We start from the raw sequence: 27,864 nt of genomic DNA, 5'->3' as shown, positions 1-27,864 counted from the left end.
GGCTAGGATTGACTGCACATCTTCCTCCGCGACTCCCGGTCAATCGATCAAACTTCGGCGCAGTGCTGCAGACAAAGCAACTTCTCATTCCGTGCCGGAGCTTTGCGCCCTGCAGGGTCTCTCCGTCGAGCCCATATCATGTAGCGCCGAACAAACCGTGGCTGCCCGAGTCGCCGACTTGCACGGAACTCGAGTTTCGTTGTGGCATTGTGTGCTGTGCTTTGTCCGGTGACGTCATCGGTGAGAACTGGGGGCACGGAGGAGAGCTATCGTTTCCGCGCTTCGCCTTGCTGGATGACTACCGCTCTCAAGTAATGCTCGAGAGTCAAGTGGAATGTCCAAGCGCTCGATGATTCGCGCCGTTCATCTCGCACAGCAAAGCTATCGAGCGCACACGAATTGTCTGTTTGCGAGACAAAGCCGATGCAATAGTGTTGCAATGTCCCAAGCAAGGCGCCCTCAGCTGGAGAACCCGATCCGGGCTTTGTCCTGCACATATAGATAAAGGCTTCGTCTTCACGCAAAACACTCGTACTCTACCTGAGAGCGCTCCTTCGATTCTCTACTACCATGGCTTCTAGCGAAAGCGCGCACCGTCCGATACCGACCATGAATACTTCGGATAATCACACGCGCGTTGACTATTTAGAGGCACCGATTTCCCCTGCTATGCCATGGAGCTACATTCCGGACGCATATTGCTTCTTTCAGGCGGTCAACGAGGTACGACAAGTCAGCAAGCTTATCGACCCCAGCAGTGGACTTTCCAGCTTTGTGGAACTCGCTACAATCATCGTGTTCCTCGCCCTGGATGCGCGAAACTCACTCCTCAAGAGCCGCATTCTGGAGAATGGTCAAGACGACAGATACGTGTATGCCCACCTAATTCCCGAGATAATGAAGATGCCCGACTACCAGTCATGGAGCCTCATCGGCAGTCCTGGGGCTCGGAACTGCCGCGATCTTGCGTGTGCTGTGAAGACCGCGCATAGAATTCTCACCGATATATATGCCGGCATTCGCGACGTAAGGAGACTTGTATTGTTCCTAGTCGCCGTCTAATCCTAACTATCTTGTCTGTGATAATCAGTGGTCCAGATACTTAGGTCATACTGGTGCTCCCGTCAACGTCGGCGTACCCCAAACCGCCTTCCCTCCGCCCTCGCCGTCCACGGAAGTACGAGAACCCGGTATAATCAATCACCCTCGTGTTCGGAGACCAAAAGGATTGAATCGAGCTCCCCCGCTTCTCAAACGCGCGATCCTGGGAGCAGCCACAAGGCAGAAGCCGCACAAAATATCGACTTCTGAGCCAGTGCAAGCCTGGTCATTCCCACCGCTAGATACCCCAACGCCTCTGCGAATCCCTTCAGAACGAAAGGTCGTGTCTGTGGTATCAACTGTTTCTGACGAACTGCCTCCGGGAGCCTACCTACTTGCTGAAGGGTCGCAACCGCCATCGTCTAGCCTTGGCCACCCATCGCTGCGAGGCCTGCTAGTGGAGAACTTGCGCCGAGTGGCTCCCCAAACCAACAGGGAGGATCTTTTCCCGTCTGCGCACCAGAACTCCGGTGCCTCAACCCGCTCTGACATGTCCTAGCGAGGCACAGGCGGGCCCATCATCATCGCTCTCGATCCGCCATTGGGTTCCCGAGATTTGGGCCAGTATCATAACATACGCCTCGTGTTATCTGTACGATCCTCGGAATTGAATCACCAAACTGAACCCTTGCGATATGAAGGCGTTGCGTGAGGTAAGTGCCGCCTTTGCTTTGGGATGGTAGTGATCTGCAAAGATGTTGGTGGCAGTTGATGTTAATGCGGTGCCGACGCACCAAACGCATGGGACCAATGGCGTCATGCGACTCGGATAGTGGCTCACGTTGTCTTTTGTCCGTCGTCACTGTATGATCTCATCTCTCTGCTTCTGCGCTCCTCTACTTAGCAGCAGGATGGATAAACGCGCACGTCGTTCGAGCTCTAGAATGTACCCGCTAAGACTACAACTGTCTTACTACTTTCGGTGACGCTCTCTCACCATGCTCACTGTGAGCCCCGTTGGCCCTGTGGTGGCTGGCTTCAATCAACGACCCTAATATTTGTCTGATGGCCCCTCTTCACGATACTAGGACACTGTGACACCTGGCATGCGTTGCGCATTTTCTGTCCATTGTCCGTTGCGTCACAAACAAGAGCTGGCCGAGCTACCGTTGTTTAACATCAGGATCACACCAAGAGTAATGTTTTTTCCTTGCAGATTGATGAAGCCGCCTTAAAGCTCACATTGTCAGCACAATGGCGTCCGAGGACTGTTAGTATTGCAGTCCACGCAATGCCACTCGCAAGGATAGCTATTATCGACCGGAGATCCACAATGCTATGGGCAAGGCGCAACCTCTTATATCCGCATTGTCTACGGCGTATAAATACAGGGAGCTTCTGGGGGGGCATATCGGCATCCAGCTCTCACATATCCTCTTGCGATCTCAAGTCTCTCCCATACGCACCACCGACATGTCGTCTTCGACGACCCTCCCGTCCCCGCCGTTTCGCTATCTCCCCGATCGCGACACGTTTGTCACCAAGGCGTTGACCGATGCCTCCAGAGTCAGTGCCCGGATCGGCACCGGCGATCCGTCTCAAGGCATGTGGATTATGGACCTCGCGGCGCGCATTGCGTTCCTCGCCATGGACGCTCAGTGTGCTGGATTGAAGGCCCGGATCATGGCCGAGACGGCAGCTGAGGACGTCAAGAATCTCCCCGAGCTCCAAGCGTGGAGTCGGGGCTCCTACGCAGGGAAGACCACCAACGAGCTCGCACCGGTCCTCAAGCTCGCGCACCAGCTTCTCAAGGACAACGACCAGGGTGGACTCAGCGTAAGCGTATTTTCGCATGGCTAATCTACGTTAGAAATCAACACTGACGACGTTTTTTTATGATATTGCAGTGGTCAAGCTACTTGGGCGGGCCCGGTATCCCCGTTGATACGCCTGTCACGATCCAAGAGCCCTCTGGCGAAAGCAGTCGCCTCCCCCCCGCAGGAGCCGTTAGGATCCCTCCGATGTCATTCGATCTTGCTAGCCTTGCTCCGACTCCTAGCGGACCAAGCGCACAAGCTAAGAACATACGGTAGGCTGCATCAACAACCGCGCCAACGTCCGCAATGAACCAAGAGTATCGACGGCGGTAGCGGTGGAAAGTGACGGCTTGTTTCTGTCGTTGTGGGCATCGTCTAGTTGAGGAAATAACAAATTTGGCAATATACCGTGTTTTTGACTTTGATCCGTGAACGATGAGGAATGTTCGGGACGATTCACCGTGGCTGCGGGGTATCTTTCCGCCCGACTCGCACGGACAAGCCTGCGAATGGAGATGCTGAAATTTAATTCGTTCGGTCCCATTCGTTCGAATTAGACGTTGAGAAAATCGATCGAGCATGCTGATCGCAAAGACTCAATGAAAAGTGAATAACGACGAACGAACCGAACGAACCAAAAATCGAGTATATCCAATATTAGCACGTATAGCCAGATCACCGGTTCACTGGTCGCCGCCGATGAAACTCTATCACCTCTCGTACGGAGATTCCGGCCAGATTGGACACGACATTCCCTCGCACCATTGAGTCGGCCATTGTCCGGGAGTAGATGGTCGATGCTTACGAGGGACGATTCCCGAAATGCCCGTAAGGTACCGCAGAATAGGTACAAATGAGTATACTCATCACTCGGCAGGGTTGTCAACCGCCCATAAGTAAGTACTGCCGAAGCCGTTACGCATCTGTGACTGACGACTCGACGGGGTTGACGAGGAGCCGGTGTCTTATAGTATGTGTACCTGGTATCACTGACGCGCGTCGTGGCGCCGAAGTGCCTGTCGCCGTGGAATGTCAGCAGCGGCGGCATTATCGGAACGTGAATACTGCGTGATATCCTCCGCAACCGTGTCGCAAGGATAGGTAGACGACATAGGTGGGCGTCTCCGAAAACATATGATAGCGTCCCGGGCGTTCGGTGAGATCTCCAATATGCTGTGCGTGCTGATTGGATTACTCTGAGACGTGCTCTGCGAGATCTCTGGGATTTGTTGGGTAGCAGAATGTCTCTGGATGGAGCACAGCTCGTGCACTGCCTCGAGATGAAAGACTGCGGCGGCGATATGCTAAACACTTGCTCGATGTCGTGTACCACCTCGAGGAATAGGCCGCGTGTATAACGGTAGCTTGCGGTATTCAGACCCATTATTATCGAAGTTGCCCCGTTGAGAATGCAGAGCAGTGACGGACGGAGCCAATCCGCGACCGCTCTAGGAGGTTGAGATGCGCATGTAAGCCGCCTGCCATTTCGGGCGTCCACGATATTCCCACGCCTAGCATCCTTTGATGCTTGGGTGCTGCCGCGCCGAGCGCTGACCTTTACGCCGCCCGAGCACTTCCACCTCATCCTCTTCGTCCTTTCAACGAGCCCTGCTGGTCATATTCTTGCCCTCCTCTTCTTCTGTTAAGTTATTTCTTGATATTCCTTGGATTATCAACCACCAGGAGCACATCATCCACGCGAACGACAGTTCGGCGACCTCGGCCACCTTCTCCTCGATACCCATAGACCCTAGAGGACGACATATCTCACTAGGACAACTGCCACCATGAAGCGACAACCGAGCGCGGTCGACGAGCCCGACACCGACGAGGAGCAGGATGTGATGCAGAACATCGACCCGGAGCTGCGCCTGCGCACGGTGCGCACCGCGGCCAGTACCATTGCGGAGAGCAACCGCAACGAGGAGCAGCGCGCGGCGCGGCGGAAGAACGTGAAGCGCAAGCGGAGCCGCTTCTTTCGGCGGGATAGAAAGCAGGCGTCCGAGGCTGAGAGCGCCGCCTCTGCGCTAAAGCCGGGCGTGATACCGGGCAAGCGGCGAAACGTGTACGTGAACATGCCGCTGACGGCGATGGAGGTGGACGCGCATGGCGAGCCCGTGGAGCGGTACGTGCGGAACAAGGTCCGCACGAGCAAATACACGATCGTAACGTTCGTCCCGAAGAATCTCTTCGAGCAATTCTATCGCGCGGCGAACATATTTTTCCTGGTTATGGCTGTCGCCCAAGGTGAGCCTTCCCGTCACTTATGCTCCTCAGTTCCCCGCATCTACATTATCGTGATTATATGCGCATATATTCAGTATACTGACGAATTCTGGCAGCTTTCCCAATATTTGGTGCTGCCTCTCCACAAATATCCATGCTGCCCTTGGTCTTCATCCTGACAGTGACCGCCATTAAAGACGGTATCGAAGATTACCGTCGCGCGTCGCTCGACGAGGAGGTCAACACTTCTGCCGCGACTAAGCTCGGCGGCTCCTTTCGCAACGTTAACCAACCTACGGACCCGCGCGAATGGTGGGAAAAGCTGCTGGGGCTGAACAAACCGGGACGTGTGACGAAGGGCGTGCGGCGCCTGCGCGAGAAAGACGCCGAGGCGGGTCGGGAGCGCATCGTGCTTGAGCGCGCGGGCGGCGAGGACGACGGGCGGAGCACGATGGACACCGTGCGCGGGAACGACTCGCGTGTGACGCTCGGAGGGAAGTTGGAAGATATCCAGAGCATTGACGAGCACTCGTATCCGCCCGGGCTCGCCATGACGGCAGATGCGTCTATGTCGATGTCCAGCACGGCGCTCGTCAGTATGGGCATCGCGGACGACGGCTCGTCAACGCAACTGGCCGGGAATACGCTCCGTGGCACTGGTGCCGACTCCGTTCGCTCGCGCCCATCCAACCAGTGGGGCGTGCTCGACCTGAACAAACGCTCTTCTGGGACCGCCATCTGGGAGCGCACGCTTTGGAAGAAGCTGGAGGTGGGCGACATCGTGCTCTTGCGCGATGATGAGCAGGTCCCGGCCGACATCATTGTGCTCGCCACGTCCGATGCGGACGGGATGTGCTATCTCGAGACGAAGAACCTCGATGGCGAGACCAACTTGAAGCCGAGGCGCGCCCTGAAGGCTACCGCCGCGATACGGAGCGAGGAGGATATCGAGCGTGCGAGCTTCGTGTTGGACTCGGAACCGCCGCACGCGAACTTGTATCTGTACAATGGGCAGCTCAGATACCGCGATCCGGCAAGTCCGAGTGGAGAAGAGAAGCGCGAGGCGGTAACGATCAACGAGCTGCTGCTCCGTGGATGCACGGTCCGCAACACGGCGTGGATAATTGGGCTCGTTGCGTTCACCGGCGCGGACACGAAGATCATGCTCAACGGCGGCGAGACGCCGTCGAAGCGTTCGAAGATCGAAAAGGAGACGAACTTCAACGTTGTGATGAACTTTATCGTACTGATCGGCATGTGCGCCTTCGCCGCGGTGGGTAGCGGGATTATGGACGGGAAAGGGAACACTAGCGCACATTTCTTTGAACAACACGCTGACGCTACGGACAGCCACGTCGTCAATGCGTTGGTTACCTTCGTGTGAGTGATCCCACCAGTTTGAATCGCAGCCGTACTGAATCTTTCCTGCAGTGCTAGCCTCATCGCCTTCCAGAACATCGTTCCCATATCGCTGTACATCTCCATCGAGATCGTCAAGACTATCCAAGCGTATCTCATCTCACAGGATGTCGACATGTACTACGAGCCGTTCGACACTGCCTGCGTTCCCAAGACATGGAACATCTGTGACGACCTGGGCCAGATTGAATACGTGTTCAGCGACAAGACTGGCACACTCACGCAGAACGTGATGGAGTTCCAGAAGTGCTCAATCCGGGGTATCGTCTACGGAGAGAACATCACAGAGGCGCAGCGGGGTGCTGAGAAGCGCAAGGGCGAGGCGTCCGGTGACCCAGAAGAGCACAAGGAAAAGATGGTGCGGATGAAGAAGGGCATGGTAGACAAGATGAACCGCGCGTTTAAGAACCGGTACATGCAGCTCGACAAGCTCACCCTCGTTGCGCCCAACCTTGCCGAGGATCTCACGGACCGGACCAGGGAACAGAGAAGTCACTGCATCGCATTCTTCCGCGCGCTTGCGGTGTGCCACTCCGTCCTGGCGAACAAGCCCGAGCCGCAAACGAAGCCGTTTCTCGTCAATTACAAAGCAGAAAGCCCTGACGAGGCTGCGCTTGTTGCGGCTGCACGCGATGTTGGGTTTCCCTTCCTCCAGCGTACAAAGGATGCGATTGACATCGAGGTGATGGGCCAGCACGAGCGCTACGTTCCGCTGAAGGTGCTCGAGTTTAATTCCACGAGGAAAAGGATGAGTGTCGTCGTGCGCAACCCGGAGGGCAAGATCGTATTGTATTGCAAGGGCGCAGATAGTGTGATCTACGAGCGCCTTGCCGCGGACCACGACCCGGAGCTGAAGGAGCGAACGTCGAAGGACATGGAGGCGTTCGCCAACGGCGGCTTGCGGACGCTGTGCATTGCCTACCGGTACATGTCTGAGGCAGAGTACTTTGACTGGAGCCGGAAGTACGACGAAGCTAGCGCGGCTATCAAGGATCGAGACGAGGAGATCGACAAGGCGAACGACCTGGTGGAGAAGGATTTGCTGATCTTGGGTGCGACGGCGTTAGAGGACAAGCTGCAAGAAGGCGTGCCGGAGGCAATTGAGACGCTCCACAGCGCAGGAATCAAGTTGTGGATCTTGACTGGTGACAAGGTGCAGACGGCCATCGAAATCGGTTAGTATTTGCTCGGATCACCAGTGAAAGCTAAGACTAAAGCTGCGCCCAGGCTTCAGTTGCAACCTGCTGAAGAGTACTATGGACATTATGATCTTGTCCGCAGAGTCATTGCACGGGGCTCGAACGCAGATCGAGGCTGGTTTGAACAAGATCGCCTCCGTCCTCGGCCCACCGTCGCTGGATCCTCGCCATCGTGGCTTCATGCCCAACGCTAAGGCCTCCTTCGCCGTGGTCATTGATGGAGATACCCTGCGTCATGCATTTGATACGTCGGTGAAGCCTCTGTTCCTTAACCTCGCAACGCAATGCGAAACTGTCGTCTGTTGTCGTGTCTCGCCGGCCCAGAAAGCACTGACCGTCAAGATGGTCGGTCTTCCTCCCTTTGATCTGTACTTTATTCGTCACTCATCGCGTGCTTCTAGGTCAAGGAAGGTCGTGAAGCGATGACGCTTTCGATTGGCGATGGCGCCAATGACGTGGCCATGATCCAGGAGGCGAATATTGGATGCGGTCTGTTCGGTCTCGAAGGCTCGCAAGCAGCCATGTCGGCCGATTACGCATTTGGCCAGTTCCGGTTCTTGACCAAGCTGCTAATCGTACATGGCCGTTGGTCATACCAGCGGATTGCAGACATGCATAGCAACTTCTTTTACAAGGTCGGACATTGGTCGTATCGTTGGAACACCACGTGCTGACCTGCGTTACAGAACGTAATTTGGACGTTTGCCATGTTCTGGTATCTCCCTTGGAACAGGTGACTTAGACCCTCCTTGTAGACCTTGTAGAACCCATTGAATGCTAATGATTGCGTTACCTCCAGCTTCGACTCCACCTACCTCTACCAGTATACCTTCATCCTGCTCTGTAACTTGGTCTTCACCTCGTTACCCGTCATTGCCATGGGCGGTAAGTAGAGGGCCATATAGCCTTATCAGCTTACTCACATGCATTCCGTATAGCATTCGACCAGGATATCAACGCCAAAGCCGCGTTGGCATTCCCCCAGCTCTATGTTCGTGGCATACGCGGATTGGAGTACACTCGGACGAAGTTCTGGCTTTACATGCTGGATGGCCTGTATCAATCCGCGGTAGTGTACTTCATCGGGTACTTCACGTGGGTTCTGGGTCCAGCGGTATCCTGGAATGGGAAGGCCATGGACTCGCTGTCCGATTTCGGTACTACGGTATCAGTGGCTGCCATTTTCGCGGCTAATTTCTACGTCGGCTTGAATACCCATTAGTAAGTTCTTTCCACGATGTTTTATGTATTGTAGCTGATTCTTTTGTTACTACAGTTGGACCATAATCACCTGGGTGGTCGTGTTCGGCTCGTCCCTCATCATGGTCGCTTGGATAGCCATATACTCATTCTTTGACACGCCTGACTTCAACGATGAAGTGGCCATCCTCTACGGCGGCATCACGTTCTGGGCGACAATAGTCATTTCCGTGGTTCTAGCACTCAGTAAGGTTCCATTTCTTCGTGTCTTAACCTCCGCTCATGCCGCCGGCAGCTCCTCGATACCTCGTCAAGTTTGTCTCCTCCGCGTACATGCCCCTCGACCGCGACATCGTCCGAGAGATGTGGGTCAAGGGTGACCTGAAGGACCGTCTGGGCATCAAACATCATCGTGATCGGACGAGGGCCGACCCCGAGGCGGTACCAATGTACAAAAACGTGCATTTCCGCGCAGAGTCGGAGATGGGTGGAGACGACGGTTACGAACCGGTGGAGATGCGCAGTCCGCCGACGATGTCGCCATCCCCGTCTAGCACCCCGATGGCGTCCACGCCCTACTTCGACAGCCCGCACGCTCCCGAGCAAGCTCATACCCACGACGGAGAGGCTGAAGCGCAGTATGTCACCGCCCCAGCGCGTCCCGATGGTGGGCTTAGCCCGTACCCGCCAACCCGCTCTCCATTGCCCACCTCTGTATCTCCTGCACCATCCTACTACTCATCTTCCCAGATCCCTCCTCCCTCACCCATGCCCCCAACCGTGTTCTCTCCTGCCGTGCAGTCCCCCAGAACCCCCAGTTCTGGCGTCAGCCTGCATCCCATACGCACCAGCGTACCAACGCGCCCTGCCGCATTCGACGAAGAACCGCTCACGCCTACGCCGACAACGCCGCACCCGATGTCGCCCACGTTGCTGCAAGTCCCCGGCTCGCCGGCCTCGGGCGCCGCCCCTCACGCGGTGCACTTCCAGCACGCGAGCGGCCTGCCCTCGCACGACCACGACCCGTTGCGGAGTCCGCCACCGGACCGGACCGACCTGTCACGCGCGAGCGAGTGGACGCAGGGGACGTACGCGACAGCGCAGGAAGGCTACACCTCCCAGGGCGAGGATTGGTCGGATGACTATGATCGGGAGGAGGATCGGTCGCCCGCGCCGCACGGCCACGTGCGCCCAGCTAGCTATCAATCATGGACACCGAGGGCGATATAGCATCCCTCGTAGTCGTCCTTTCCATTCCTTTGTTCACTACTCTCAATCCATGCTGTTCCTTATTTTGTCCTTCATCCTTCCATGCAGTGCTGTGCTATCATATCTGCTATCTATTATCTTCACCGTTTTGTTTCTTGCATCTGGGACTTTTAGAAAGAAATGTCGAATCAAATCTGGAAGTCGCTTGTTGTTCTTTTCCTGCGCTGTAGGCGCAAAACATTACGCACAACATTGCCTGCCAAGAATCGACTCTCGGTGCGAGTCGGACCGTGTTTCGACTTGACCATCGTGTTCATATGTCAAACAGTCGAGATCATATATTGTTCCGTGCGCCTCGACATATTGTCATCAGAAGCGCGAAGCGAGGTTGCCAAATCTCCCCACACACCTGGCTTCACGAATGACTGTGTTGTCCCCACCGTGGCTGCATATCCCGTACTCAATAACCTCCTATGGACATTCTTACACAAGCTCAGCATTCTTTCAGCCTGGCACCACCACTTAGCGTGGTCACGAGTAAAGAACAGGAAGGCTTCCATTGCCTCGTAGCAGTCGCATGATCGAGATCATACGAACGGTTCTCGGCTGACGACATCCGTATGGCGCCCTTTCGCTTATGATGAGCTGCCTATCGCTAGCCAAGACAGTCCGAGTCCTCATATACACGTCGTAGCATCAATCGCTTCCGAGGTCGTTCACCATGGCTTTGGCATCTCTCGCTGCGCTGCTGACCATCGCTCTGGCTTTGCTGAACGCCAAGCAAGGCACCTTACTTGCCGGTGCCGTATCTAGGAAACCAGCTCAGGCCGTTGTGAGTGCTGCGAACGCATCCTGAAGGTATTCAAGCTCACGCACTATTCGACCCTAGGAGGTCCTTCCGAGCTCGTTCGCTGTCCTCCCGCAAAATGATTCGTCGTTGTTCCGCACGGACGCCTTCGCGACCTTCAATCCGACCAACACCGCTGCCCCGTTCTTCCAAGTCATCGACCCCGGCTTCTACGATATCCTTGGATCCAACGCGTCGATCCACAAGATAGCCTCGCGATCGGACTTCGCGTTCGCCCACGAGGCGCCCATCTGGATAGAGGAGACCAACGAAATATTCTTTGCCAGCAATGACGGTGGCGCGTTGGGGATGAGTGATCTGAACCATAACAGCCAATACTCGAAGATCAACCTCACGGAAGCCGAGGCGGCGCTGGACGCGGGTGCTGAGGAAGTGAATGTTACCTTCACGAAAGTACGTCAATGTGCTACATGGTCAACGTGGTTACCTCTTATGTGGACTTTCGTAGCTCGACCTTCCCGATTCTGTCCAGATGACGAACGGTGGTACAGGTCCAGTGGGCGGTAACCTGCTGCTGATCACGTCCGGCAGAGGGCCTGCGGCTTCTTCCATCGTTCTCGTCAACCCGAGCCCGCCGTTTAACACGACTGTCCTCCTGGACAACTTCTTCGGTCGTCAGTTCAACTCCCTGAACGATATCAAGATCCACCCGAAGAGCGGCAAATATTTCTTCACCGACGTCACGTATGTACTCGCACTAAGGTCTGGCTTTGCTATCGTATCACTGACCTATTTCGCGATCTGAAGGTACGGCTGGCTAAACCATTTCCGACCCTTACCTGCCCTGCCAAACCAGATTTACCGGTTCGATCCGGTGACGAGCGCCGTCCGTGTCGTCGCGGACGGCTTTGACAAGTGCAATGGCATAGCGTTCACAAAGGACGGCAAGACCGCATATATGTCAGCAAGCAATTGAATCTCTCCGCCTCGTGTAGCTGATGATCCATATTGGATGGGACCCGCAGAGCGGACACGGGGGTGGTTTCCGGCTTTTTGGGGAACAACGGGACGGAGCCGGCCACGTTGTAAGCGTTTCCGCCCCTGGTCGCGCCGAGAGCTGCTCTCCGAACGGCTGTCGATGACGATCCGCTTGTGGAATGCAGGTACCAATTCGACGTCGACGAGAAAACGGGGGCGTTCCTGAACCGCCGCGTGTTCGCCTACGTGGATACGGGGGTGGCGGACGGGGTGCAGGTGGACAGCAAAGGGAACGTGTACGCAGGGTGCGGCGACGGCGTCCAAGTATGTATCGATTTCCCGAGATTTTTTTCTCTCGCTTTGGTTGCAGGCACTGATTCTCTCGTCTGTTGTTGTCCAGGTTTGGGACGCTGAAGGCACGCTGCTGGGCAAGTTCTTCCTGAACACCACCTCCGCCAACTTGGTGTTCGCTGGCGAAGGCACGCTGGTCATCCTCGCGGAAACGGCGGTCTATCTGGTGCGTAACTTGCTGGCGAAGGGGCTCAATTTGGGAGGACCCACAAGAGCGTGAAACAATGCGCGGTTAGCTGCATCGGCAACGACCGACTAGCCGAGATATTATGATTTGAGGTGGAGCGATCGACGATGTGCTACTATGCGACTAATATATCGTTGCTTATGAACTGGTATCAATGCGATATGCGATTTGGTTAAGAAAAAAAAAGCGATGGGACAGCAATGATGATGGAAAGCAGTAAGTGACTTTGGGGCATGGTATCGATCATGATGGATTCTCGTAAAACCGAAGCAAAAGACTGCATGATGGCTCTTGAGCCTGAGGTTATTCAGAACGGCTTTTTTCTCTACGTTGTGCAGGGGAGCACGAATTCCCCTCGCGACGCGGAACGGCTGCGACCTAGCGAGATTAGGACACGTCACCCGGCAGGTCCCCCTTCACCCGAGAGGACAGCAAGTCCGTCAACGTCTCCGCCGTATCGTCGCAGTCGAAGCAGTCGATGGTGCTAAGCAGGGGGCACGCCACGCCGCACGCCGCGCTGCGTTCTCTCTCGGAAACACCCGAGTCTTCTTCGGCTTTGGTAACGACCGTACCAACTTCCTCTCCTAGCGGACCGTGGATGACCGAGGCGAGCGCATCCAGCAGCACGTCCGAGCAGGCCTCGATGGCGAGGTGCTCGAGGCTCATGCAGCGCGCGAGGAAGGCGCCGAACGCAGCGGGGGAGGAGTGGATGAAGTGCAGGTCGAGGGCGCGGATGGACGGAAGGGGGAAGGGTGCCGACTGCTCCTCCTTGTCGGAAGAGCTGCTGGTGCTATCTTGGCTCAGGTGGTCGAACAGCTCGGCCGAGTCAGATATAGCCACGCCGTGCTCCAGCGTGGCGGTGACGTCGACGAGACCGAGGCGGATCGCAGCGGGCGCAGATAGCAACGAGAATATCTGCACTGCTTGAGCAGCATTCAGATAACCGACGGTCAAGTGCTTCAGGTGAGGAAGAGTGACCTGGCGCCGTTCCTTGGGCGATGAGGGGGGCGAGGATACGCCGCACAATATGGACAAGACCTCCAAGGAGGCGGAGCAGCTGTCCAGTATGTGGACGAGGTCGTCGCGGGAGGGACGGAACTCGTGAGGGATGTACATCAGCTGGAGCTCTCTCAAGCCCCTGACGTCGAGCGACCGCCAGTTCACATGTACGCCAAATAGCTGTAGACTCCGCAGCGCGCGGGAAGCTTCCAACCCTGTTTGCGATTCGTCGAAGAGCGCGACCGGCTCTCTCAATGAGACCGTATCTGGAGAGAAGGCTGCGCCGTCGAGCGCGAGGCCCTCGTTGCATCGTCGAAGCTCGACCGTTTCGAGCAGTGGGAGCGAGCGGATGGAGATAAGATGTCGGAGGAAGAGATGCATTGGCGCCCAGTCGTCCGTCACGAGCTTGATACGACGCCACCGTGATGCGTGCGGGAGTAAGACGCGGCAGAGCGTTTCCATCTGTTCCTGTGTGATACCGTGCGGATCCTCGTCCTCGTCGTCGGACAGATCTGCCAGGTCCATCACGACGTTGAGAGGTCGTGTGCGCGAGCGTAGGAGACATGCGCCGGCGCGGTCCACTTGTGCGTCGCTGAGAGGCAAGTGGAGGTATATTGAGGACCAGAGCTCGGAACGAGAGAGCGCCAGTCGTCGCCAGTGGCGGCAGACATGGGATAGCGTGACGGCAGCCCGCAGGGAGTTCGAGGTATCATGCGGTTCTGCTGGCGCAGAGGACGTGAAGACGAGACCGAGAATCTCGTTGGGGAGTTTCTGTACGGGAGAAGAGGCACATCCAAACAGACGGAGGTAACCATGCATGGAGAGTCGTGAACGTTGAGGGAGAGCGAGGGGCAGCATCCGATGTTGAGTGTTCATGACGACCTTGCATAGCAATTGGAGTCAGCGAGAGAACCAATGGAATAGGACGGCGCGTTACGCACAGCACAATTATGCTGGTCCAGACCGCTGAAGGTGCGGTTGGCGAGGAGCCCATAGGAGCCACAGGAGACAGAGTTATATACAATCTTACACGTGTAGAGGTTCGTGAGTACGTCCCGGGCACGCTGCGACAACCGATGCTGTCCCGATCGCGTCGCCGGCACGTGTAACGCGCTCGTTTCGGACGTTCAGACTCTGTTCGGGGACCGGAAACAGGGCGCGCCACAGTTCACATCGATAGGGAAAGATGTGTGGGCGCCTCTTTGATGAGGCCCACATGCATGCTGTGCGTCGCCCTGTCCGGCAGCATAATAGCTCGATTCTCATGCATTGTCCCAGCAATTTCCCTGTACAATGCGCGTCTAATTGTTGCATGAGCTAAGCAATGCTGTTCGGTTTCAATTGGCCCTGCCTCAATGCGCGATCGAGCTTCCGAGACCGCCCAGTGAAACCCTGTATGAGCGAACTCTGTGTGAGTCATGGTGCCAGTGCCACCTCCTTGATCAATGCGAAAGATCTTCAGGATTGGATATCAGGAACCAACGAGGCGCTCGTCATGGCCCAACATGGCGGTTTACGGCAGTCGTGTCCTAGTATGGCCCATAATCCTGAATGTCATAGATCTTCTAGGGGCTTAAGATGAAATGAAGCACATTGTAGATTTCCTCTTCTTGTCGCTTTTCGTTGCTTTATTCCGGAAACATAGCGAGACGATTGATCCAGTGCGATGGCAAACAGTGAAGAAAAAAACGGACGCGCGACGCCGCCGATCGCGGAGCTCCTTTATAATCACGTGCACTTTCAGACCCTGCGGTACCGAGTTTCGTCCTTCGTCCTCTGGATGCTGGCAGGCCATGGTAGTTGTCATCGCACCCACCATCGCACCGGAAGTCTGTTGCGTGCGCTGAATCTCTCTCTTGGAAAGCTATGGGACTCTCTATCAAAAAAAATTGTGTTGCGGTAACCAACGATTCTGCAACGTTCGACGGACTTGGATTACTTGCTGCAGCCCACCACGATGTTCTCGGATACATGTGCAACGTACCCCGGCATCCTCGCGCTTTACGCGATATGTACGGGATTTTGAATGCATCTTAGTAACCGGAATAAGAGGTGTGTTGTCACTGCGTTTAGCGGTAAGTTTCGGCTGCGCTGGCTCTCTCCGACATGTTCGTCAAAACTATTCCTTCTTGCCAAGAACTCGCCGAGAGAAACTTTCTCCTTGCTCATTTATATTAATGCCACTGAATGCGTATGTTACTCCAGATACGGGTCTCTGTCGACGGCTGTCGTGTCATGACCGCGTTTCCGCCGTGAGTAGCGAGGGTCTACACATCCGCGTACTCCGTATGCTTACGATAGTATGTTAGTTCTCCGGTGCATTCAACTAGCGCATGCTCTTCAGCGGCTTGGTATCTGATGAACGAAGTTCTACGCGGAGATCTTCGTAAGCACATACCTATTGTCGTGTGATCTGCAACGAACGGGGCTGGCCGGCTACTAAACCTGCTTAGTATCACAGAGATTTGGATGAGCTTAGGTCCATACGTTATTACAGAGGACTATGTAAGGAACCCTCTTCTGACTCTCCATCTTTCCTAGGTCGAACCTCCTGGTACAACAGTCGGCCATCCATCATGCAGTCTAAACTCTTGGCCGCAATTATCGGTGCCACTGCGTACGTCCTTGGACCTATGACGCTTTGGTGTATTGACGCTGATGATTTCCGAGTTCTACGGCTGTTTTGGCCCAACAATTCCAGAACCAACGATTCACCTTCTTTGAACCCGGCATTGGTGAGCTGCAAACCTTGCTCATGACTGCGTGCACGAGATTGATCCGATGTAATGTAGGCGCATGTGGTGCGACCAGTGGTCCCAAAGACTTGGTGAGTTACTGTTGGCGACTTATCTCCATCGTGTCTGCGTTTAATGAGGTCCGCCTTACAGGTCGCAGCGCTGAATCGCGATGTACGATCCTCTGCGCATTGACCTCACCTTGACCTGACCTAATCTGCCCCTGCGACATATAGCAATGGGCCAAGGGAGCACATTGCTTCCAGAATATCACTATCACGGCTCTGGGGCAGACGGTCACGGCGGAGATCGTAGACGAGGTCGGTACAGCAACCATCGTCACTCGCTGATTCACACTGACTGATCTGCTCTTGCACTGCGGCATACGTGGAAACTTCAGTGCATCGAGTGTCCGTTTGGAACCTTGGAGCTTTCTCCGGGTCTTTTCCAGTTGTTTGCTCCCCTGAGCAAGGATTCTTTCACCGGAGGGTGGTCTTTTGACTGAACCGCACGGGAAATTTATCCAGTGTATCCGCAGAACCCCCACTGCGAACTGAACAAGACAGTGGCGGTAAATTGGTAATACGAATGTATGCCACTCGCTGCTGTCGGTTCCGTTAGGGTTATCTGAGCCAAGAGAACGTGGCCGCAGATATGCCAGGCTTTCGTGCGGCTGCAGTTCGATATGGACAGTGGGAAACGGTAACGTTGCAACCATGATCCGGTGCTAGAGTTTCAAGGTATTACGAAGGACGCACGCGTTCGATCGCGCGAGGGAAAAACTCACATCACTGGTAAGAACAGTGGGTGAAAATAGGACTGGTAGCGCGGATGGAGCAACCTTCATTCCCGCGGCCTGAGGAGTGAGCGCAGGCTTTGACTCGTACTATGACATGTGCATTACTATTGATATAATATTGGTATATATCTACTAAGTACCGCGGCAATTACGTTGGTGCACCCTCTAAGTAGTACTATCATCCACGGGGGTTCCGTTACACTTCACTCTGCGTCCGAGTGGACCTTGGAGCCTGGCCGATTGTGTAGGATGAACTGAATAGGATCTTCGTCGCCCTCCACGCGAGGTTCTGGACTCCAAACACCCGACGCCAGACACAAAGCGCGATGCGAGACCTGTGCCAAGCTCCGCAAGAGGTCCTCGCGACCGATCTCCGCTCCCCGTCCGCACTTGAGGAGGAGTCCCCGCACCCGCGCGATCAGCAACTCTGCAAGCCATCCATCGCTGCAATCGTCGCTGCACTCGATGTCGACGAGCTCGGGCATCGGCAAGCAATCCATCCACGTATCGTAGTCCAGGCCGTCGTGATTGATGAGTGCGTTGTCGGGGAGGATTGCAGTGACGAGTGGCTCGAGCAGGGCGGGGGAGCATTCGTTCAGGTCCATAAACTTCAGGGACCCGAGTCGCGAGAGGAAGGCGCCAAAATCGGAGGGCTCGGAATGGACGCGGTCCAGCACGAGATAGACGATGGAAGGAAGTGAGACGGAGGGGTATCCGAGACGCAGGTCGCAGAGGCTGTTGCTCCACAAATACCCGAACAAAGCCGCTGAATCGGCTTGCGGCTCGCCCTCGTAACGACTGTTCGAGATGTGCGTCAGCCGCAGCTCTGTGAGCGCAGGCATGCAGAGGAGGGACAGCATCTCGATCGCCTGGGAGACGTCGCGGTACTCGAGGGTCAAGCTTTCCAGCTTCGGGAGGTTGAATTGGGGCCCGCGAAATGATCCAGCGCCGTCTCCGTCTACGACGAGTCGTGTCATCGATCCGGAAAGGATTTCCAGATTGTACACTATGTTTTCGCTAGTGACGCGAATTTCGCCCAGTTTGGCCTCTGAAGCCTGTCGGATCGCGGCGCGTAGCTTGTCGTGCGGGGTGCAGGTCGTCTGTCCAACGGTTAGACGGATTTCTCTCAGCGTAAACATGAAGACTCACGACTAGAACTGTCGACACGTCGGACATGCTTTTCTCGCTTGGGTAGGCATGCTGCTCCTGGCGCGTGAAACCTTGCTGTGAGATTGGGGTTGCGAACATGTTCATGATTCGTGGATTCGAAGGGGAATGGGCAGATGCGGCAATTCGGCGAGTGGAAAGGAAGATGCTGCACGATACGGATAAGCAAAGACGAGCCAGTCGACGGTTGAGAAAGCTCACACTGGAGGATCTGTGCTTATATGCATTATCGTCGAGCCTATTGTGATCTCTAGTCCCAGCACATGGCTGCTCCTGGCGATGGCACATATGAGACTTGTATTGTTGCGGAGCTTCTAGGACACGCTGATGCCAGGCACCTGGTTACGCTGTGCGAGATCGTTGCTGACGTATTGTATGACATGATGTATCCGTGTCGCTGTCCCAGAGCATAGCGTGATCAATCTTAGTTTCGGTCAACATATACAATAGTAGATTTTGTCTTATAAGGTCCCAGGAGCTGCAAAGCGTCGAGCTGGTGGTGATGGTCGATTGCCAGAACAATTAGCAGGCAAGACAATAATTTCGAGGGCACAGCCACTGAAGGAGGTGTCGAGGTAAAGATGCTTTCTTCGATCATATGGTACAACGATCGCAACAATACAGAGCAGCAGCAGCAACGACAGAGGCACCGGAGGAATAGCCATGTCCAACAGATACCCGAAAAAAAAATCACAAACCCATCGAGTTTGTCATCCCCAAGGCGCCATTCGCGTACGAATTTGACCTATGTCGCCCGTTGCCATTCAAGCTCGTCGGCACCGGACCGGGTGACGGGAAAAACGTCGACACATCCACGCCGCCATCGTTGAACAACGCAAGTATCTCCGCGGACGACATCCCGAGCTGCTCGGGCCCGGTGCCCATCATCCCAGCGCCCGTGCCGCCGTCCATGAACGGGGATCCCGTAGAGCTCTGAATGCGTCCGAATCCGTCGAGCATGCCGGCAGGTGAAGGGACTGATGCCGGCGGCATGCCCATGGGGAACGCAGCGGATGCCGAAGGACTCGCGCTGCCAGCCATGTCGAGGAAGATGTCCGGGGAGAAGCCCTCCGGACTCGGCGCCTGTTGCGAAGGGGAGTCGGTCGAGCTGCCTGGCGAACGTGCAGCAGAGCGCGTCTTCTTCCGGACAGGTTTCATCCATGGGGTACGACTCCGCCTTTGATCGTCCAGCCGGGCGGGCGTGTCCAAGGGTATTTGGGTAACTGCATGATCCGGGTCAGACAACCGTCGGGCTCGTCGACGAAACGGATCACTCACGTCGACAAAATTCTTCCATCATATCACTGGATCGCATTCCGCAAACGTAACGACCCGAGAAACGGCGGAGAAGGCCAACGCAGGATCGCAAAGCGTCCAAGGACGGAGGTTTTAACGCACGCAACGACTCCGCTTCGCTGTTGAGCACGACAGCGGTGAGCGTTCTTCCAGCCTGCGTGAGTTGATGGATGACGTGGACACCATCTAAAGAAGAGCGTCAGCTCCCTGGTTAACCAGATGCCAAATGGATACATACACCACGTCATCATCCCCTTCAGACCAATATGCAGATGCGCCGCGACAATCTGCAAAGCGCACGCATGCGCCGATCTAATCGCCTCACACTCCGCCTCGCTCTGCTCCTCCGTCCCCGTCCTCGTCCGATCGGCGACCAATTCCGAGAACCGATGGCGGTGTATCAGCATCCTCACGTACTGCTCCATGCAGTGCAACCGCTCCGCTTGCGTCACCCTTAGCACATCCTCGCTCGCCATCGTCTCGGGCGAATGCTTCCAATACGGCGGTATCATCGAGCAAACCTCGTCCAACAGCGCCTCCTCCTCCCTCAGCTCCTTGTGCCTCCTGAACCCAGACAGGATCCCCGTGGCACGCGTAAGAAACGCCGAGCTCTCGCCAAAGTATCGCGACGGCGGAGCGTCGACGACCGACTCAAGGACGACGAACAACCGGATAGTGCACACAAACGCGAACATCCTGCTTTCCGTCTCGGGCCTTCCAGGTTGTGGCGTTGATCCCTCGTTCGTGAGGAACTCGTCGTCGACGACCGCCGGCTCGCGCACGTCGCAGTCGCGGAGGCGGATCATGGGCGGGCGGCCGAAGTGCGCGCTCGCCTGCTTGTCCCAAAGATAGACGCACCAGAACGTGCGCTTGCGGACTTCCTCCTCGATCGGGTCAAAGTAGTCGTACGCGTCGGCGCAGCGATGGATGCCGGCGTCGACTGAGAGCGTGATCGCCTCGGACAGAAGCGCGAACGCCTTGGAGAGCTTGCCGGCTCCGACGGCGTACACGCCCGCGACAAGAACGCCTTGGATGGTGTAGAGTGTCGGCCGGTCGGCGGAGGGCAGCGCCCGAAGCCGAAGAAAGAGGTCAAACCACTGCGAGCCGGCGGAGACGCCATCGTTCGGGTCGGCGCGCACGCGTGGGTCATCGATGTGCCGCGAGGAAAGGCAGCACAGAGCGACGATGAAGGAGGCAAATCCCGGTTCGCCCCATTTTTGTGGGTTGCCGTAATCCTGGATGATGAGGGCATTTAGCCACCAGAATATCCCCAGACATGAGAGTACTTACAGCAAGGAAAGTCGGGACGTGTAGGAACGGCATCAGGTAGTACGATGTCGATAGATAGCATTGGACGAGGCTTTCATGCGTGAGGTAAAGAACGGGCAAACGACGAAACGTTGCCTACCTGTCCATCAGTTCTGGGACGATGATGTTCGTGATTGTCTTCCACAGCGCCTCTGGGTTGATATCTGAACCCTTCGTCGTGGACGATCTCGATGTTCGTCGAGAGGGCGACGGCTCGAGGACCGCGGGGGACGTGTGCGAAGTGGGATTGGCTGCGGCTGATATTGTCCGCGCCGGCTCGCGATCGGCCTCTTCCTTGATGTCGATCGAGTGCCGGTCGACCAGCAAGTCGAGCAGCGGAAGTCCAGACATCTCGCCCTGCCATCGCGTGTAGCCTTCCTGGTCGAGATAAAGGTATGACGGGTTGATCGACATGCGCGTCATGCCCTCTTCGATATCCATCTGGCCACCCATCGGGGAGTCGCCTTGGCCGCCGAAAAGGCTGGGAGGCCTGTTCGGCCCGAGGTGGGTAAAGTGTCCTCCGGGGTTCATGAGTGGGAACGAGCTCAGGGAGGGCGGGGGAACGCCAAGCGGGAGCTGCTGCGCGGCGAGGGCGCCAGGGAGCCCGTTGAAGGGCGCGGGCATGGTTGGTGAGGTGGGCGAGTCGACGGACAGTTGACCGCCGTTCAAGGACCCATTTGCTGCGGCGAACACCGTGGGTGGGATGGCGTGGATGAGCGTCTCGAGGTGCCGCATGCGGTCCTCAAGCGTCGCTGTCCGCCTGAAGGAGCACAAGGTTTGTTTAGTATGCAGGGCCCAGAAAGGTCACATGGGACGATCGGTGCCATGCGGGGGGTCACTCACTTGGACTTGTGCGGGTGCGTGCGTTTACCCGGCTCTTCGAAGGTGCAGTCCGAGCTGGAGGTGAGGCAGGCCTGACAGGGGTGACCTTCGTCGCACTTGATCCTGCGCCGACTACGATTGGAGCGAAGAAGCAAGATCCGGTGAGCACGGCCGCTTCGGTATACAGTGAATGTGGCGCGCGCGGCCCGTAGGCTTACCGACATCGATCGCATGCCCTGCAGCCCAATTTAGCGTAGGCGCGGTGGTGAGGCGGATGAGATAAGATGGGACATACCTGCTGAGCTTGAAGCGTCTGTCCTTGAGGTAGTTGGTCGACGAGGACGAGCCCTCGTTAACGGGTTCACTATTATCGACGGGCATGCTGAGCAATCATTCACAGCTCTGCGACGCTTCGTAGACGGTCGTGTGAGGGGTCAATATGTCGAAAGAGAGGGAACAAGCTATAACATGAGCGTGGTCAGATCCAAGGGAGTTTTGAGAATGATTCACGAAACCGATGGCCTCATAGGTCATAAGATGAAACTAAATATGGGGCGTACCCTTCTGCATGAGTCAAGCAATAGAACGAAGCTTACAAATTCGATCCCGAGGAATCGTTGATAGCCCCGTAAATCCGATTTATCAACCAAGGAATGATCTAGTATCCTAGACTCGGGCGATATCTTGTCCGGTCAAACCAGAGGGTATCGAGGGGGGGTGGGGGGTGAATGAAGCAGTCAAGCCCAAAGCAATTGCCCCAAGCCGGCGAATCCCTGCACTGCGATTCGGACCTTCACTACTCGGCAAGGACCGGTGGGCCACGTGTAGCACAGCCACGCCGTGGATGCCGGTCCGATGTCACTGTGGGCCGAAGCGAGCGCAACCGTGGGACGATCACGAGACCGCGTACCGCGCGTCTAAATTACGTGACGTCTCTTGCTTTGTCCTCTCAACGGCCGTAACGCGCGGCTGGCAAACGCTCTGTATCATAGTGGAATCGCCTCCACAACAAGGGAGAACAGTATCATCTTGGATTGGACACAGTCATGTCGCAACGAAAGTTTCCCAAAGTCATTGGTGAGACATCTATCATAACCTGCATCGCATTAACTTTGATTGCACTCCTATCCAGGATACCAATTGATAGAGCAAATCGGTGGAGGGGCATTCTCTACGTGCGCCTATCTACACAACAGTGTAACTCTCAACCACTCTGATGGCTCAGTTTAGTGTATATCGAGCCGTCAACATAGAAGATCGCCGAATCGCAGCATGCAAAGTTGTTTACCTCACACCTCAAGTAACGTCCGTACATTCTTATCACCGATCACACACTCATCCATGTAACTCTGGCCACAACAGACGACCGAACATGACAGGAAGACTCTCGACAAAGAGATGCGTGTCCACTCTGCGCTGAAACATGACAACGTTCTTGAATTCATCGATGCACTCATTATCGAGGACGACAAGGGAAAGTACGTGCATTGGATCTCGACATCTAACCATCGATTGAGCGTACCTCTCGTCATATTTATGTCTAACTTTGCCTATCATGCAGGCCGAGCCCGTACGTCCCAGGCATCTACATGCTCCTTGAACTCGCAGCGGGAGGAGACCTCTTCGACAAAATAGGTAAACAGGTCTTCACCATTCAGTCCAATGTTAACATACTGACCAGTGTATCCCAGCCCCTGACGTGGGAGTCGGTGAAGACGTCGCACATTACTACTTCAGTCAGCTGCTCGCAGGCGTCGTCAGTGCTTCCCCTCATCTGTTCCTCTATTGCTTTCCTCATGTCCCTCAACTCGTCAGGCGTACATTCACTCGCTGGGAATATGCCACCGGGACCTCAAACCAGAGAATATCATGCTCGACGCTGCCGGTACCTTGAAGATATCCGACTTCGGCCTGTGCTCCGTATTCAGTATCGTAGACAAAGCGACAGGTCCGTCTGTTGTTTTCATACTTCGTCGCTTTTATATGCGAAATGCTCGTTAATGTATGTTCAGGCAAAAAGAAAGTGAGGTTACTCAGCGAACGATGTGGATCACTGCCATACGTCGCGCCAGAAGTGCGTGCTTCGTTGATCAGGACTCGTTCTGCGAACAGACGCTGACATCTTTCGGCGCGCTAGTTGAACTCCGATGAACCGTACTCAGCTGAGCCAATCGACGTGTGGGGTATTGGTGTCATCCTCTTCACGCTCCTCGTAGGCAGTGAGTCTGGCACATCCTATCATGTGCTCGCTGCATGCTCATTGCTCGCTGCTGTGCTAGATACTCCATGGGATGAGCCGACGAAGAAGAGTCGCGAATTTCGCAGCTATGTCAAGGGCTCAATATTCACCGAGGCACCATGGAACAAGCTCGGGGAGACGGTCCTTTGTATGTACCTTCAACGCTTCGTGATCAGTGCACACATTCATGTACTCATGGTATATTCCATGCTCAGCATTGATTAGAGGGATGCTTACGATCAACCCGAACCGACGTATGACTTTGGACGACGTCGCGTGTCACGAGTGGTGTACACGGTGAGCTCTCGTTTCTTGGCTCCATACCATTCTCACTACTCACTCCTCATTCTGCTCAGGCCCAGCCAACTTGCTGGAAAAAGTGCCGCTCAGCTCGCTGAGTGCCTCACCGAGTCCCTCCGCGCGACCGGCGACCTCGAGATTGCCACGCCCTCCGCGGCTACGTCCCCCCAGGACGAGAACATGGTCGACGAAGACGGCGACCAGATAATGGGCACCGCAACGCACCTGTCTCAGTTCACCCAGACGCTCATGCTTTTCGTCAGTCACCTCTCCAACTCTTCCTTGTCTCTCTTCTCCGTCAACTGATAAAACGTCATCCAGAGCCAAACCCAGACCGGGAAACGATACACCCCTCATCTCACGCGGTTCTACTCGTCACTCCGGCCGCCGCAGCTCATGCCGCTTTTGCACGACGCGGTTATCGGTATCGGACTCAAGTGCAAAGTTCCCTCCCCCAAGCCGGTGCGCGTCTGTTTCCCCCTTTGATCACGCATTCATTGAAGATACGTGATATACAGGGCGATCCACCTCCGGACGAGGCGCCGCTGCTCAAGTTCCGTGTGGGTGGGTACGACCGGCGCCACGAGGTGGTCAAGGGCTGGGTGGAAATCGAGCCGTTCAACTACAACGACATCAACGGGAGCTTCTGCGTATTGCGCAAGGAAGCGGTAAGCGATTCCTCCGCTGTCTAATCAGATGCAGAGCAGCCAACTAATTGGGCATGTTAGGGAAATCCAATATCGTGGCGGCAACTGTGGAAGGCGCTCATCATGTGGCCACAGGTAGAGCCGCACGTTCTACGCAAGCGGAACCAGCAGTCGTAGGGGGTCTCCACGTACTAAAGTGCATGATCATTCGGACGTGGTAGATTCAGAAGATCATGATGCTGTTCCTTCACTGTGTAACATATTTCAATACTGCGTGGGTACTCGGATCTCCTTCTGAGAACCGGGCAGGTCAACCGTATTGGCAGAAGAATGCTAGCGGCGTATGATGTCTTGTGATACAGCGGTCTTTGTAGTTATCCTATGATGCTAGGTTGTACTTGTGTGCTTTTGCGCGAGAGCATAATGAGACATTTCATGCCCTATGGCTTATATGGCCTGCTCCCTCTCGGTGATCAAATCCGCCACAAATTTCATCGCATCCTCCCTGTAAGTGTCTGCGGTCAATTCCAAGGCAGGAAGAGGTGCGTCGAGCAGCGTGAGTAGTTGTCGATGTGTGAGATCGTATCGAGGCCAGTAAAACCTTTTCCCAGTCACGAGAAGCCCATTCGGGTCCAGATTGTTGACGAAATGAACGAGGTAGTCGGTGAGCTCCCCGCCGCCGTATACATTCTGAAGATCGCTAGAGTGGAACGCTCCGACGAAGGGCGTCGACTTGCCACGTTTGCTCACTGCAAGAGGGACGTTACCCAGTTTAGGCAAGAGCAAGCGAACCGCCAATTCTTGCTCACAGAATGAATATACGGGTTGTTTCGTCACACGTTTTTCGAAGAGGAACCGACGAGGAGCTTGGAAGGTTATGTCTCCCTATGCGATCGAGTTAGAACCGGGTACTTGCTGACTGAGTGGGCAACTCGCCTGCAGTGCAGCAAGGCGTTTGTACTGGGGGGTGAGGGCATTCTGGTCACCCGTGTCGAATGGAGACCCTGCCGCGGGATCCTGCGGGTACAGGTCAAGAAGCCTTTTCATCCGACTCACAGTGGCAGCGGGGAAGAAGTTGGTCGAAATGAAGTCCAAAGCCTCCTCATCCGTCCTTTGTATACCCTTGAATATCGCGCAATGTCCTGACAGCTAACTACTTACGTAATGTTTGTAAGGACCACGCTGAATATTGTACCCTGTACTTCGTCTCAGAGAAGTACACTATACAGCTCATGATGGAGGCATGCTCACCTCGTCATCGCAATCACCTCAACAATAACAGGTCACTACGGGGGCACACCGCAAGATCAAAAGTAATTTACTTACCGCTGACTATCGGCACATCAGCAACGCTGCCTTTCGCAACCAGGTTGACCCCCGATTCAGTGAAGAACACCCCATCTACGCGCGGTTCCCAAGTGAGATTTAGTGCCTGTTGATATATTAACTTTCGGGAGCTGTACTGCTTCGTATCGCTAACCTGTGCAGGGCTGAATATATTCGGTGTCTTGTTGATGGCGTCCAGTAGAACTGCCGCGGGTACGGTTCGCAAGCATTCCAATGTATCGGAGGAGCTAGCGCAGCCGGTATCGGCTATAATATGATCATAGGATACCTGTCCTGCCGTGATGTCACTCGCTAGCTGATTGGGTGAGCCCGACTCCATGAAAGCGCCGCGGAATAGACCCTCGGTATTGCCGCCATTCGTCATCATCTGGGAGCCGACCGATATCGCACCGGCAGATTCTCCCCATCTAACCACAGCCCATGTCAGCTGAATCAAGACGCAACACGCTCCTGAGATCCCCACATCGTCACCTTAGCAGGATCACTACGGTGGTATCGTTAGTCCCAGGCGTGGTAGCGTATATAGTAAGAGTTACCCTCCTAGAAGAAAAGCGATTTATCATCGTCGAACATTTGGAGAACAGCATACAACGACTCACCAAAAGCCCTGATATACTTCTGAATCCAGCGTAACGCCTCACGTTCTGTTGTGCCTATGAGTACTCGCAAATAGAGATTTTATTCACAATGCACGCACGATCGTGAAGCCCAAGGTTTCCCAATCCGGCGTCTCTCACCTCTCTACTGGAAAGGAAACCGAAACCTATGGACAATGGGGAAATACGTCCCGATGAAGTCCTCCTCTGCCTTGGATGAATAACAAGGCATCACGCACCATTCAGACGGTAGTTCATGCTAACATATACCACTGGTTCGGATAGCTCGATTGATCGGTTGACAATCATTCCTCCGTCGGAGCTATCGATATCTCGTCATGAACATCCAGCTTGCTCGCCGAAATTCTCACCTTGAGGACATCCCAGTTTCGAACCCACCTAACGATATACATATCAGCCGAGGAAGTGCAATTGGAAGAGAAAATAGGGTACCTCCGTATATCCACTGGCGGTTCAAACAGAATGTGTAGAAAGAAACGAAGCACTGAACACAACACGCACCACGGCAACCGGGAACTTTGAATTGGGGTGAGATGAAGCAGGAGTTATAACATTGATTGTGAGGCCTTGGGCTATCGCATAAAATGCCGCATCTTTATACTAGCAAGCGATCTGGACGTACACTCTTCGTCCGTCGGAGGCGGTGGTGCGCTTGAGTTGGACCCAGGAACAAGGGTCGGCGTTGGGGTAGCTTGCTGTAGGCACCCGGGACCGAACGTCGTTGCATCATGGACACCGGTATAAGGCAGATTAAGCTGAGGTAAGTGCAGTCGAGCCTTTCCGGATCTACGTTGATGGGTCAGAAAATCTCCGAGTGCGCATAACTGAGCATTGTGTAGATAGAACATACACAGGTTGCGTAAAAGGAAGACCTAAAAACTGAAAATTGAGTCCCTTGTCGACGCCAATGAACGTTCCCTTGTCGAGAACGACAGCTGGCGCAGTTGCGCGGCCAACAGGGTTGGCTATCGACGGAGCTGCAATCAGGAAGAGCAGCAAAGCGTAGATAAGACTAGGCATGTCGTATGCGGCGTGTTAGCGGGCGAAAAGTGCGGCGTCCTGTGTACATCTGCCGAGATATATGGCACAGACGCGCCCAGTGTGGAAGTCCTATTAAATGTGCGTCATTTTCCTAGATCGGATGCCGAACCAT

At 55.1% G+C, this 27,864-nt stretch overlaps 10 protein-coding genes across 10 annotated transcripts; 6 read left to right on the top strand and 4 right to left on the bottom strand.

The window, feature by feature from the left end:
• Positions 1-570: 570 nt before the first annotated feature.
• Positions 571-1,600, top strand: PUNSTDRAFT_137558 (uncharacterized protein; the record flags this gene model as incomplete). Its single annotated transcript, XM_007387200.1, has 2 exons — positions 571-1,026; positions 1,091-1,600. 2 exons carry the CDS (start codon positions 571-573, stop codon positions 1,598-1,600), a joined length of 966 nt encoding a protein of 321 aa, XP_007387262.1.
• A 914-nt stretch (positions 1,601-2,514) lies between these two features.
• On the top strand, positions 2,515-3,134 carry PUNSTDRAFT_137557 (uncharacterized protein; the record flags this gene model as incomplete). The annotated part of the gene is made up of 2 exons (XM_007387199.1): positions 2,515-2,877; positions 2,949-3,134. 2 exons carry the CDS (start codon positions 2,515-2,517, stop codon positions 3,132-3,134), a joined length of 549 nt encoding a protein of 182 aa, XP_007387261.1.
• Positions 3,135-4,600: 1,466 nt separating this feature from the next.
• PUNSTDRAFT_145880 (phospholipid-translocating P-type ATPase) lies at positions 4,601-10,356 on the top strand. The gene is made up of 10 exons (XM_007387198.1): positions 4,601-5,105; positions 5,201-6,464; positions 6,516-7,678; positions 7,731-8,047; positions 8,104-8,337; positions 8,389-8,435; positions 8,502-8,587; positions 8,641-8,923; positions 8,979-9,148; positions 9,198-10,356. The coding sequence occupies exons 1-10, from the start codon at positions 4,646-4,648 to the stop codon at positions 10,130-10,132; spliced, it is 4,959 nt and encodes a 1,652-aa protein (XP_007387260.1). The 5' UTR covers positions 4,601-4,645; the 3' UTR covers positions 10,133-10,356.
• Positions 10,357-10,832: 476 nt separating this feature from the next.
• Positions 10,833-12,468, top strand: PUNSTDRAFT_46818 (calcium-dependent phosphotriesterase; the record flags this gene model as incomplete). Its single annotated transcript, XM_007387197.1, has 7 exons — positions 10,833-10,943; positions 11,001-11,372; positions 11,452-11,663; positions 11,727-11,879; positions 11,945-12,004; positions 12,083-12,221; positions 12,298-12,468. The coding sequence occupies 7 exons, from the start codon at positions 10,833-10,835 to the stop codon at positions 12,466-12,468; spliced, it is 1,218 nt and encodes a 405-aa protein (XP_007387259.1).
• A 1,089-nt stretch (positions 12,469-13,557) lies between these two features.
• PUNSTDRAFT_74789 (uncharacterized protein) lies at positions 13,558-14,253 on the bottom strand (the record flags this gene model as incomplete). Its single annotated transcript, XM_007387196.1, has 1 exon — positions 13,558-14,253. A coding segment is annotated over one exon (696 nt), but the record flags the coding sequence as incomplete, so codon positions are not given.
• A 1,757-nt stretch (positions 14,254-16,010) lies between these two features.
• On the top strand, positions 16,011-16,519 carry PUNSTDRAFT_137553 (uncharacterized protein; the record flags this gene model as incomplete). Its single annotated transcript, XM_007387195.1, has 5 exons — positions 16,011-16,051; positions 16,105-16,169; positions 16,227-16,261; positions 16,323-16,343; positions 16,406-16,519. The coding sequence occupies 5 exons, from the start codon at positions 16,011-16,013 to the stop codon at positions 16,517-16,519; spliced, it is 276 nt and encodes a 91-aa protein (XP_007387257.1).
• A 652-nt stretch (positions 16,520-17,171) lies between these two features.
• Positions 17,172-18,222, bottom strand: PUNSTDRAFT_137552 (uncharacterized protein; the record flags this gene model as incomplete). The annotated part of the gene is made up of 2 exons (XM_007387194.1): positions 17,172-18,068; positions 18,118-18,222. The coding sequence occupies 2 exons, from the start codon at positions 18,220-18,222 to the stop codon at positions 17,172-17,174; spliced, it is 1,002 nt and encodes a 333-aa protein (XP_007387256.1).
• A 482-nt stretch (positions 18,223-18,704) lies between these two features.
• On the bottom strand, positions 18,705-22,294 carry PUNSTDRAFT_54841 (uncharacterized protein). The gene is made up of 9 exons (XM_007387193.1): positions 22,158-22,294; positions 21,857-22,022; positions 21,780-21,797; positions 21,583-21,693; positions 20,840-21,499; positions 20,722-20,791; positions 19,670-20,666; positions 19,414-19,617; positions 18,705-19,358 (listed from the first exon to the last, which is right to left on the bottom strand). Exons 2-9 carry the CDS (start codon positions 21,940-21,942, stop codon positions 18,826-18,828), a joined length of 2,679 nt encoding a protein of 892 aa, XP_007387255.1. The 5' UTR covers positions 21,943-22,022; positions 22,158-22,294; the 3' UTR covers positions 18,705-18,825.
• Positions 22,295-22,523: 229 nt separating this feature from the next.
• Positions 22,524-24,974, top strand: PUNSTDRAFT_107114 (CAMK/CAMKL/CHK1 protein kinase). Its single transcript, XM_007387192.1, has 15 exons — positions 22,524-22,638; positions 22,694-22,736; positions 22,792-22,861; positions 22,924-23,039; positions 23,123-23,196; positions 23,253-23,317; positions 23,377-23,509; positions 23,586-23,635; positions 23,699-23,780; positions 23,841-23,948; positions 24,016-24,097; positions 24,157-24,358; positions 24,422-24,562; positions 24,619-24,768; positions 24,829-24,974. The coding sequence occupies exons 1-15, from the start codon at positions 22,608-22,610 to the stop codon at positions 24,922-24,924; spliced, it is 1,443 nt and encodes a 480-aa protein (XP_007387254.1). The 5' UTR covers positions 22,524-22,607; the 3' UTR covers positions 24,925-24,974.
• Positions 24,975-25,194: 220 nt separating this feature from the next.
• PUNSTDRAFT_74411 (carotenoid ester lipase) lies at positions 25,195-27,731 on the bottom strand (the record flags this gene model as incomplete). The annotated part of the gene is made up of 16 exons (XM_007387191.1): positions 25,195-25,496; positions 25,557-25,628; positions 25,680-25,858; positions 25,909-25,943; positions 25,999-26,015; positions 26,074-26,179; positions 26,228-26,501; positions 26,558-26,578; positions 26,690-26,738; positions 26,792-26,857; positions 26,930-27,012; positions 27,062-27,089; positions 27,144-27,156; positions 27,213-27,277; positions 27,334-27,497; positions 27,562-27,731. The coding sequence occupies 16 exons, from the start codon at positions 27,729-27,731 to the stop codon at positions 25,195-25,197; spliced, it is 1,644 nt and encodes a 547-aa protein (XP_007387253.1).
• Positions 27,732-27,864: the final 133 nt, after the last annotated feature.

This window comes from Punctularia strigosozonata (assembly GCF_000264995.1).
Source record: "Punctularia strigosozonata HHB-11173 SS5 unplaced genomic scaffold PUNSTscaffold_13, whole genome shotgun sequence".
Classification (NCBI taxonomy): Eukaryota; Fungi; Basidiomycota; class Agaricomycetes; order Corticiales; family Punctulariaceae; genus Punctularia; species Punctularia strigosozonata.
This window is presented reverse-complemented; position numbering and strand designations above follow the sequence as displayed.

Excerpts from the sequence above, each read along its gene's own strand:
- PUNSTDRAFT_54841 (XM_007387193.1), bottom strand. The coding sequence starts at position 21,942 with ATGCCCGTCGATAATAGTGAACCCGTTAACGAGGGCTCGTCCTCGTCG. Across the intron at positions 21,500-21,582 it reads ACGCACCCGCACAAGTCCAA|GCGGACAGCGACGCTTGAGG; the intron begins GTGAGTGACCCC and ends GTGCTCCTTCAG. Across the intron at positions 19,359-19,413 it reads GATGGAAGAATTTTGTCGAC|TTACCCAAATACCCTTGGAC; the intron begins GTGAGTGATCCG and ends CGGATCATGCAG.
- PUNSTDRAFT_107114 (XM_007387192.1), top strand. The coding sequence starts at position 22,608 with ATGTCGCAACGAAAGTTTCCCAAAGTCATTG. Across the intron at positions 23,510-23,585 it reads TATCGTAGACAAAGCGACAG|TGAGGTTACTCAGCGAACGA; the intron begins GTCCGTCTGTTG and ends GCAAAAAGAAAG. Across the intron at positions 24,359-24,421 it reads CCCAGACGCTCATGCTTTTC|AGCCAAACCCAGACCGGGAA; the intron begins GTCAGTCACCTC and ends AACGTCATCCAG.
- PUNSTDRAFT_145880 (XM_007387198.1), top strand. The coding sequence starts at position 4,646 with ATGAAGCGACAACCGAGCGCGGTCGACGAGCCCGACACCGACGAGGAG. Across the intron at positions 5,106-5,200 it reads GGTTATGGCTGTCGCCCAAG|CTTTCCCAATATTTGGTGCT; the intron begins GTGAGCCTTCCC and ends GAATTCTGGCAG. Across the intron at positions 8,924-8,978 it reads GTCGGCTTGAATACCCATTA|TTGGACCATAATCACCTGGG; the intron begins GTAAGTTCTTTC and ends TTGTTACTACAG.